Source organism: Bombina bombina, chromosome 12 (genome assembly GCF_027579735.1).
Source record: "Bombina bombina isolate aBomBom1 chromosome 12, aBomBom1.pri, whole genome shotgun sequence".
NCBI classification, from domain to species: domain Eukaryota; kingdom Metazoa; phylum Chordata; class Amphibia; order Anura; family Bombinatoridae; genus Bombina; species Bombina bombina.
The window spans coordinates 66,194,123-66,204,631 of record NC_069510.1 but is presented as its reverse complement, the minus strand read 5'-3'; the positions used below and the strand labels follow the sequence as shown (position 1 = coordinate 66,204,631).

General features: G+C 49.8%; 1 protein-coding gene across 1 annotated transcript; it reads left to right on the top strand.

Annotated features, from left to right (window-relative positions):
* The first annotated feature begins 227 nt into the window (after positions 1-227).
* LOC128642585 (collagen alpha-1(I) chain-like) lies at positions 228-7,074 on the top strand. The gene is made up of 2 exons (XM_053695354.1): positions 228-1,966; positions 5,451-7,074. Exons 1-2 carry the CDS (start codon positions 370-372, stop codon positions 6,026-6,028), a joined length of 2,175 nt encoding a protein of 724 aa, XP_053551329.1. The 5' UTR covers positions 228-369; the 3' UTR covers positions 6,029-7,074.
* The last annotated feature ends 3,435 nt before the right edge of the window (positions 7,075-10,509 follow it).

The window sequence follows — 10,509 nt, the reverse complement described above, 5'->3', positions numbered from 1 at the left end:
GGAGTGTTGTGTTGTGTGTGTGAAACAATGTTGCAGAAAGAGAGGAGGGGTTCCAGCTTACCTTTTTAAGCCCAGTACAGGAAGCACATGTCCTCTTTCTGCTGTTTTTCTCAAAGTTTTCACATGAGACGTTCAAGGAGATCTAAAGCACCTCCAAAGCGAATCATGGAGGCTGGGGAGGAACCTGCAGAGAGAGAAGTTGTTGATGAAGCAGCTGAGTGGATCCCTCCATCGCCAGAAACGGTGGGTCGAACCCCTTTACTTCCCTCCCTTTCCCCTTCACTTGATCAATCCTCCGGGGAGGTTGGGGGTAGTGGTGGGGAGATTTCAGATAGGGCCCTACTGGAGGTGCTGGCATTAGTGAGCAATATGGGGGGTAGTGCTGGGCATCCAGATGGCGCGTCTGAGCCCGTCGGCCATGCGGCCGGGAGTGAGCCCTCTTTTCGGGGGGTTAGTTATGACATAGGCCCCAATTTAGTTACCACGTCGGGCCCTGCCGGGCCCGTTTCTGGCCTTCGCAGGCCCACATGTCCCCCTAAAGTAGCCGGTAAAGCGGGGGTCCCCGCTAGGCCCGCTATGCGGTCTACAGCCGCTAGTTCCTCTGTCCCCTGCTCTCCGGTCCCCCTGGCTGGGCCTCCCTCCCCTCGCGTGGTTGCGGCGGGCCCTTCTCGGCCTTGTGGCGTTCCGGTCCCCGGCCCCTACGGGCCTTACTCTTTTGCCCCAATAGTTGGTAGTTTTAGTGGGAGCAGTTCGGCCTTACCTCCGACGTCGTCTCCGGTGTCTCAGGACTCCATCGCGGCCGCGGTATCCCTTTTCCAGATGTGGGCATCTTCTTTGTCGGGGTCTCCGGGTGCGTCCCACGTGGTCCTTGGTCCTCCGGCGGTGGTTGCGCAGGCTCCCGCGTCGACTGTTCCTCCATCGGCGGCGACTTCCGGTTTGCGGTCCTCCGAGGGCGGGACTTCCGGTGACGTCATTTCCGATGACGTCACTGCCGGTCCCGCCATTTGTCAGCGGTCATCGAAGCGGAGCAGGTCGAGTTCCCCGCGCGGCGTCCAAGGTAAGAGAGGAGTGCCGCGGGGGGGAACTTATGCTCCGGGGGGCAATTCTGCTGATGCAATGGGGTCTACAGGGGCAGCACTTGTGGGGGTTGATCTTCACGAGGGGGCTAATGGTGAATCAATGGAGGAATTACCTCAGGGGGGGCATTTCTCTGGCCAAATGAACCCGGGGGTCCCTGTTGGAGGCCCCCGTGGGCAGGTTGCAAAGGGTATTACGGCCCGGCAAAGGGCAAAGGCCCCGTCGGGCAGTAATCCTCGTCAAGGGGCAAAGGCCCCATTGGGCAATTATAAAGGTGTCGCAGCACCTATTGGGCACGCTAGGAGTATGCCTAAGAGCGCTGGCAGTAATAGTGAGGTTTCTTTGGGCAAAGGCGGCGCCCGTGCAGGCGGCGCTTTTGGCGCGCAAATTAGTGGGAGTGTAGGGGCTAGGCCTCAGGCTCCGGGCGCATCCCCGGCAGCAGCGAGGAAGGTAGTAACTAGGTCTTCTACCAAACATGGTTCACCAGAACAGTTTCAGAGTTTGGATTTAGCGGTTGCATCCACTAGACGTAAGAAAGCCACCCCTATCACTCAGAAGTCAGTACATTTTAGTGAAGAGATAGAGGACTTTACAGAAGATGAGCAGGGTGTGTATGATGATGTTGCAAGTGGCGAAGACAACCATGATGTGTGTGAGGGGATGCATGAACGGTCTGGGCACAGGGGGAGGGGTAGAGCAGACCTTCCCCTTCGTGGTACTCCTCTCTGGCAATCTCTTTTGCAGGAAAGCGACATGGCTACGTCAGGAGATTCAGGCAGCGGGTTGGAGAGAGGTGCTGAGAGCGGCCAGGACTCCATGGTGTCAGAGGATGAGCGTCCTTCTACTTCGGGAGTCGTGGCGATTCCAAACAGGACTGGTGTGAGAGATGGTGAGTCCTCAGTTTCAGTGGGGTTGCGGGGTTTTACCTCATCCTCGGATGATTCTGGGTCAGAAAATGACAAGGAACTGGGGTTGCATGGGAAGGGCAATAAAAGAATGTATAAGATGCTTAGATGGTTAACTGATGAGAAGAGATCAGAAAAAGGGGGTTTGCGTGACCGTCATGACTATATTGCCTCTGGTAGGTCCGACAGGGCTGCCCCACCCAGACTTCGCATAAGTGGGGTGGGGAGGCCTGTTAATCGGAAGGTGGCACTCCAAGGGGATACTAGATCCTGGTCTTCTTATGATCTGCACGAGCATTTGAAGACTAAGACAGTACGGAGAATTCAAGAGGGTAAATTTGTTAACATCTTCGAGCTCTCGGTGGAAGCCCTAAGGCAGAAAGCGAGAGCGGAGGATGGGACAGGCCCCAAGAAGTACCAGCGCCCAGATACATTTCACGAATGGCGCCGGTGTTTCAGGATCTATGCGTCCTGCTATTTGCAAAAATGGCCGGACCAGTGTTTAGCCGTGTTGAAATACATGGAAAATATGGAGATCATTGCTGATAATTATCGCGATGGTGCCTGGCGGGATTACGATGAGGAGTTCCGCAGAAAGATGGTGGGTAATCCACTGTTGGATTTCGGATGCGTAGAAATGCAACTCTGGGCCCGGCTGGGTCCCGAGAAATCACTAGGTACTGCGGGGGCCCCGGCGGGTGCAACGCAGTTTCGACCCGCAAATAGATTTCGCAGACGCCCAGCTGGGGTTTGTTGGAAATTCCAGGACAAGCAATGCACGTTGGGAACCGCGTGTTCCTTTCGGCACGCTTGTCGCATCTGCGGGGGATTTCACCCTGCCGCGGACTGCGTTAAAAAAGGGGAGAGACAGGACAGGACTGGGCCAAGAGGCCCTGCTGTCGCTAAGAGCGGACACCCCGCTGAAGGTGGCCGCAATTAGTAAGTGGCTCACGCTATACCCCGATAGGGTAATGGCGGCCTTGTTGGAGTCAGGGCTCCGGGAAGGTTTTGTTATCCCCGTACAAGGTCCGGTTTCGGGTGCGGCTTCTCGCAGGAACCTGAAATCTGCCTCCCTTTTCCCGGAGGTATTGAAGGAGAAATTGGGTAAGGAAGTTTCACTGGGTAGAATGGCTGGCCCGTTTAGGGAAAAACCTATGCCGGGATTGGTTATCTCGCCTCTAGGGGTCGTGCCCAAGAAAGACCCAGGAAAGTTTAGGATGATACAACATCTCTCATACCCAAAGGGAAAGTCAGTCAATGACGCCATTCCTCAGGACTTAAGTACCGTATATTACCAGTCATTTGATGATGCCTTGCAAGTAGTACGCAGATCGGGTCATGGGGCTTTACTGGCCAAGCTTGACATCGAGTCTGCTTTCAGACTCTTGCCGATTCACCCCGCATCATTTTACTTAATGGGTTGTTTTTTCAACGGACACTATTATGTTGACCGTTGTTTGCCCATGGGGTGTTCCATTTCCTGCGCCTATTTTGAGGCGTTTAGTTCCTTCTTGCATTGGGCCGTGGCGGAAGTGACAGGAGAGGATAGGATTGCTCACTACTTGGACGACTTTCTCCTGGTCGGCAGACAGGGGTCTAGGGAATGTGAGCTGCTCCTTTACGCCATGCGGCTGTTGATGGAGAAATTTGGAGTCCCCTTAGCAGAAGACAAATCGGAGGGCCCTTGCACTTGTCTAACCTTCCTGGGTATCGAAATTGATTCGGTAGCCCAGGAATGTAGGCTTCCGGTTGATAAGGTACAGAAGATGTTGGCAGCAGTCAGGAGCCTCGCAGCGGCGCAGTTTTGCACGCTGAAAGAGCTCCAATCGGTTTTGGGTCTGCTCAACTTTGCAGGGAGGGTCATCCCGATGGGGAGGATTTTCCTGAAAAGAATGGAGCGCTTGTTGCCGGGAGTTACTTCCCCTAAGGCCAAACTAATGGTTAATAGTGACATGAGGGAAGACCTCCGTGTCTGGGATCTGTTCCTCAGGGATTTCAATGGGATCTGTATTTGGAGAACCCCCCAGACTCCGGCGCGAGAACTGCACCTCTTTACTGATGCTGCTGGGGGTTTTGGATACGGCGCCTATCTCAATGGCGAGTGGAGCGCCGAACCTTGGCCGGCAGAGTGGGCGGCCAGGGGCCTGACCAGGAACCTGTGCCTTCTAGAGCTTTTCCCCATTCTGGTGGCATTGGAGATATGGGGGGACAAGCTCGAGAACAGCTCCGTCATTTTTTGGACGGACAATTTGAGCGTGGTTTACGCCATTAACGGTCTCTCTTCGTCCTCACCACCGGTAATTCGATATCTGAGAATTCTGGTTTTGAGATGCCTCAAGCGGAACATTGAGTTTCGGGCTAGGCATGTCCCAGGAGTTAAAAACGTTATTGCTGATGCACTATCTCGCTTTCAATGGGAAAATTTTAGGAAATGTGCTCCTGAGGCTGCCACTCATGGCTTTCCCTGTCCCCCTTTTCTTTGGCAGGTGGCTTTGGATGGCAGTCCCTGATTCCGGTGCTTAAGGCGTCCCTGGCACCTTCCACTTGGAAGTCCTATATAAGGTACTGGGAAGAATGGGTATTCTTCTGCGATGTCCAAGGATTTCCTTCTTGTGCTGGTGAGCAGGACTGGCTATTGCGCTGGCTCGCGGAGCTTAGGGCTAAGTTAGCTAAGAAAGGGGCGGTATCCGCGCGGTTGGCGGCGGTGTCCTTTTTCTGTAAACTATTCACGCTGACGGACTCTTCCAAAACGTTTTTGATTCGTCAAATACTGAGGGGTTGGGGAAGGTCGGAAGTGCGGCGTCCAGACGTTAGGGAACCCATAACGGCGGACAGGTTGGTCCTCCTGCTTCGTGTTTTACCGGAGGTATGTTCCTCAGACTACGAGGTGCGGCTTTTTTCAGCGGCGTTCGCCATGGCGTTTCATGGTGCTCTCCGAGTGGGGGAATTGGTCCCCCAGTCTAAGTTGGCGAAAGTGGGTGGCGTCCTGGCGGAGCACGTCAGGTTTACGGATAATGGGGTATTACTTTTCATCCCTCGATCGAAAGTCGATCAAGAGGGTAGGGGGGCCTGGCTGTCGCTACCCGCGCATGCGGGTTCCGCCTGCTGCCCTAGTGCACTGTTGAAGACCTTCTCGGACAGGCGTCCAGTGGGTGCGGTTAGATTTTTAATTCATCAGGATGGTACCCCCCTGACGAGGTTTCAATTTCGGAAGGTTTTGGGGTGGGCGGCTAAAAAAGTGGGCTTGAATCCCAATACTATAGCTCCTCACTCCTTTAGGGTTGGAGCTGCTACGACGGCGGCGACTTTGGGCTGGTCGGCTGACCGCATAATGGCGCTTGGGAGGTGGAAGTCTAAGAGGTATCAGATTTACGTTAGGCCACTTATATCCCAATGTTAATATTTGCTGGTTGATAATGTTGCACACTGCGTTGCCATTATATGCCTTAACTCTTGTTTCTATTGCAGGGCCTAGAAGTGGGCCACTTCGTGCCTGGATCGTTGGGCACTCGTTCGTACACTGGGCGGCTATCCGAGCGGCATCGCAACCTGGAGGGCAGCAGCTTGGGTTCTCATTCTCCAGGGTGGTAGTTAGGTGGTTAGGGAGGAGAGGCCTTTGCTGGGCAGATCTGCCTGGGTTACTGCAATCCGCCATGAGGCGGTGGGAGAAACCCCATGTGCTGATCATCCACTTAGGTGGGAATGATCTCGGCTCAATTCCCGGCCGGGACTTGAGCGCAGTGATCCAATCAGATCTGCGCACCTTTAAAGCTTGGTTGCCTGGTGTGAGAATGGGCTGGTCAAACATTATACCGAGGTTGACGTGGAGACACATGGCCAATCATAGGGCAGCGTTCCAAGTTCGCAAGAAGCTCAATAGAGATGTTAGGAAGCTTATGTGCGAGCTAGGTGGTTTTGTTGTGGAACACAAGTTCATTACGGCCGCTGACCGTAGCCTGTACCGAGGCGACGGGGTCCATCTTACGGACCATGGCATGGACCTGTTTATTGAAGATATACGTCAGTCCCTACTCCTATTTGTGTGAGTTGGGTGGCGGCGAGAGTGGCCCTTGATATTCGGGCGATCTCGTGGCGGGTGGACAGTGTCCGGGGGCAGGATGTGATCGAGGTAGAGTGACGGCACTTCCGGCCAGGGATGAAGTCCCCAGACGCGCGTCTGGGGTGTTCCCTGCCCGTGTGATTACGATGCCGAGAATTCCCTGTTTTATAGTATTGAGCTACGCTCTGCTTCTTCTCCTGCGCCCTGGTACTGCCCATCTTGTTAGCATGGGTTACTACGTTTTAGCTAGTACCTGATTGCCGCCCCCCTGGTCCATGTTTATTCAGACGGTCGTTAGTTCTTGTGTTGCCACAATAAACGTGACCTGCGGGTTTTCTCTAACCATAAAAAGTTGTTGTGTCGTTATTTTGTGTGTTATTTATTTCTACGTTTAGAAACTAAGTTGAGTTTATGTTAAACCAAGAATGTATATAGTTATAAGTTATTCTTTCCACAGAGGAGGATATGGCATTTAATCCCTTAAGGAAATGTAAGGCAAATTGCCTGGAATGCACATAAGGGTTAAGGCCAAGACGGAGGAGGGGAGTGTTGTGTTGTGTGTGTGAAACAATGTTGCAGAAAGAGAGGAGGGGTTCCAGCTTACCTTTTTAAGCCCAGTACAGGAAGCACATGTCCTCTTTCTGCTGTTTTTCTCAAAGTTTTCCCCACCCTTCCCTCCCTTTGTTTATTATTTTGCAATCAGTAGGGGGATCCGTCCTTATGGTGGTCCCCAGGGACTAGGGCTATCCGAAGGCTTGATGAGGGCTAACCAGCCTATTTCTGTAAGTCCAAGGACGTTAAGTTTCAGCTCCCCAGGTATTTCAATCTGGTTTACGCACCTTTTTGATCCTGGCCCTTACTGGTACGGAGTGGTGGTTTGCACCCTGGGCTGGCGGGTGGACAGTGTCCGGGGGCAGGATGTGATCGAGGTAGAGTGACGGCACTTCCGGCCAGGGATGAAGTCCCCAGACGCGCGTCTGGGGTGTTCCCTGCCCGTGTGATTACGATGCCGAGAATTCCCTGTTTTATAGTATTGAGCTACGCTCTGCTTCTTCTCCTGCGCCCTGGTACTGCCCATCTTGTTAGCATGGGTTACTACGTTTTAGCTAGTACCTGATTGCCGCCCCCCTGGTCCATGTTTATTCAGACGGTCGTTAGTTCTTGTGTTGCCACAATAAACGTGACCTGCGGGTTTTCTCTAACCATAAAAAGTTGTTGTGTCGTTATTTTGTGTGTTATTTATTTCTACGTTTAGAAACTAAGTTGAGTTTATGTTAAACCAAGAATGTATATAGTTATAAGTTATTCTTTCCACAGAGGAGGATATGGCATTTAATCCCTTATGAGTTAGGTTATGTGCATGCTTTTGAGCATGAGTTAGGGCAGAGCTTTCCAAACTTTTCATGTTGGTGACACACTTTTTAGACCTACATAATTTCGCGACACAGTAATTCAGTTGTATTGGCAAACAGGAGGTTAAACTAACTTGTTTTAAGAGATACGGACACATACATAAATGATATAATAACGAAATGTATTTACAAGTAACAGTATGTAAGTGTGCAAGAATTAAAAAAAGTTTAATAACACCAACGGCTACTTACTATTTTAATGGGATGTATGAGGTTGATGGGATGAACACAATTTCAGAATATTTGGTGGAATATTATATAAAGACACTTGCATTTCATCATAAAGCATTTTTAGGCTTCCCCTTCCTATCCATATATCAAGAGCAGGAGCAGCAATGCACTACTGGGAGCTAGTTGCAAAAAAAAACCCCTCTGACTTCAGCTCAGCGTTTAAGCTGTAACCCTCAGAGCTCGGTGAGTCCGATTGACTACTGCCTGTGCTGCAAACACACTGCTGTCCCACTCACTGACTACACATGCAGTTACGAGCCGATTAAGTAGACTACACGTGCAGTCAGGAGCCAATGTGCCGCCAATGGGAATAGTTTCAGTTCCCACTGAGCTGCGCCAATAGGTTAAGATGATCTGTGACCCCCTAGATATCAATCACGTGTCAACCATGTGATATGCGAAGCAGGCAGGCAGAAAGTCAGAAACCAAAAAAAAAAAATGTAAAAAAAAATACATTTAAAAATTTTTTGTGCTGAAGCAGGGACACACCTAAACACTGCTGCCGACACACTAGTGTGTCCCGACACACAGTTTGGAAAGCACTGAGTTAGGGTGTGTGCATGGTTGTGAGCATGAGTTAGGGTATGTGCATGGTTGTGAGCATGAGTTAGGGTATGTGAATGGATGTGATCATGAGTTAGGGTATGTGAATGGATGTGATCATGAGTTAGGGTTTATGTATTTTTGTGAGCATGAGTTAGGGTATGTGCATGGTGGTAAGCATGAGTTAGGGTATGTGCATGGTGGTAAGCATGAGTTAGGGTATGTGAATGGATGTGATCATGAGTTAGGGCATATGCATGGTTGTGAGCATGAGTTAGGGAATGTGCATGGTTGTGAGAATGAGTTAAAGTATGTGTATGGTTGTGAGCATGAGTTAGGGTAAATGCATTGTTGTGAGCATGAGTTAGTGTATGTGCATGGTTGTGAGCATGAGTTAGGGCATATGCATGGTTGTGAGCATAAGTTAGGGTATTTGCATGGTGTTGAGCATGCGTTGCGGTATTTGCATGGTTGCGAGTATAAATTAGGGTATGTACATGGTTGTGAGCATGAGTTGAGTATGTGTATGGTTGTGAGCATGATTTAGGGTATTTACATGTTGTGAGCATGAGTTAGGGTATGTGAATTATTATGAGCATGAGTATGTGTATGGTGGTAAGACTGAGTTAGGATTTGTGTAAGGAAGTGAAGATGAGTTAGGTTATGTGCATGCTTTTGACCATGAGTTAGGGTATGTTCATGGTGGTGAGCATAAGTTAGGATTTGTGTATGGAAGTGAGCATGAGTGAGGTTATGTGCATGCTTTTTAGCATGAGTTAGGGTATGTGCATGGTAATGAGCATGAGTTATGGTATGTGAATGGATGTGATCATGAGTTAGGGTTTATGTATGGTTGTGAGCATGAGTTAGGGTATGTGCATGGTTGTGAGCATGAGTCAGGGTATGTGCATGGCTGTGAGCATGAGTTAGGGTATGTGCATGGCTGTGAGCATGAGTTAGGGTATGTGCAAGGTTGTGAGCATGAGTTAGGGAATGTGCATGGTTGTGAGCATCAGTTAAAGTATGTGTATGGTTGTGAGCATGAGTTAGGGTATGTGCATTGTTGTGAGCATGAGTTAGGGTATGTGCATTGTTGTGAGCATGAGTTAGGGTATGTGCATGGTTGTGAGCATGAGTTAGGGTATGTGCATGGTTGTGAGCATGAGTTAGGATATGTGCATGGTTGTGAGCATGAGTTAGGATATGTGCATGGTTGTAAACATGAGTTAGGGTATCTGCATGGTTCTGAGCATGAGTTAGGGAATGTGCATGGTTGTGAGCATGAGTTAGGGTATGTGCATGGTAGTGAGCAGGAGTTAGGGTATATGCATGGTGGTGAGCATGAGTTAGGATTTGTGCATGGAAGTAAGCATGAGTTAGGTTATGTGCATGCTTTTGAGCATGAGTTAGGGTATGTGCATGGTAGTGAACAGGAGTTAGTGTATGTGCATGGTGGTGAGCATGAGTGAGGATTTGTGTATGGAAGTGAGCATGAGTTAGGTTATGTGCATGCTTTTGAGCATGAGTTAGGGTATGTGCATGGTAATGAGCAGGAGTGAGGGTATGTGCATGGTGGTGAGCATGAGTTAGGGTATGTGAATGGATGTGATCATGAGTTAGGGTATGTGCATGGTTGTGAGCTTGAGTTAGGGTATATGCATGGTTGTGAGCATTAGTTAGGGTATGTGCATGTTTGTGAGCATGAGTTTGGGGATTTGTTTGGTTGTGCACATGAGTTTGGGGATTTGTATGGTTGTGAGCATGATTAAGGGTATGTGTATGGTTTTCAGTATGAATTAGGGTATGTGCATGGTTGTGAGCATGAGTTAGGGTATGTGCATGGTTGTGAGCATGAGTTAGGATATGTGCATGGTTGTGAGCATGAGTTAGGGTATGTGCATGGTTGTGAGCATTAATTAGGGTATGTGCACGATTGTGAGCATCGGTTTGGGGATTTGTATGGTTGTGCGCATGAGTTAGGGTATGTACATGGTTGTGAGAATGAGTTACGGTATTTGTATGGTTGTGAGAATGATTAAGGGTATGTGTATGGTTTTCAGTATGAATTAGGGAATGTGCATGGTTGTGACCATTAGTTAGGGTATTTGCATGGTTATGAGCATGAGTTAGGGTATGTGCATGGTTGTGAGCATTAATTAGGGAATGTGCATGATTGTGAGCATGAGTTTGGGAATTTGTATGGTTGTGCGCATAAGTTTGGGGATTTGTATGGTCATGCGCATAAGTTAGGGTATGTATATGGTTGTGAGCATGGGTTAGG

Excerpts from the sequence above, each read along its gene's own strand:
- LOC128642585 (XM_053695354.1), top strand. The coding sequence starts at position 370 with ATGGGGGGTAGTGCTGGGCATCCAGATGGCGCGTCTGAGCCCGTCGGC. Across the intron at positions 1,967-5,450 it reads CAGGACTGGTGTGAGAGATG|GGCCTAGAAGTGGGCCACTT; the intron begins GTGAGTCCTCAG and ends TTTCTATTGCAG.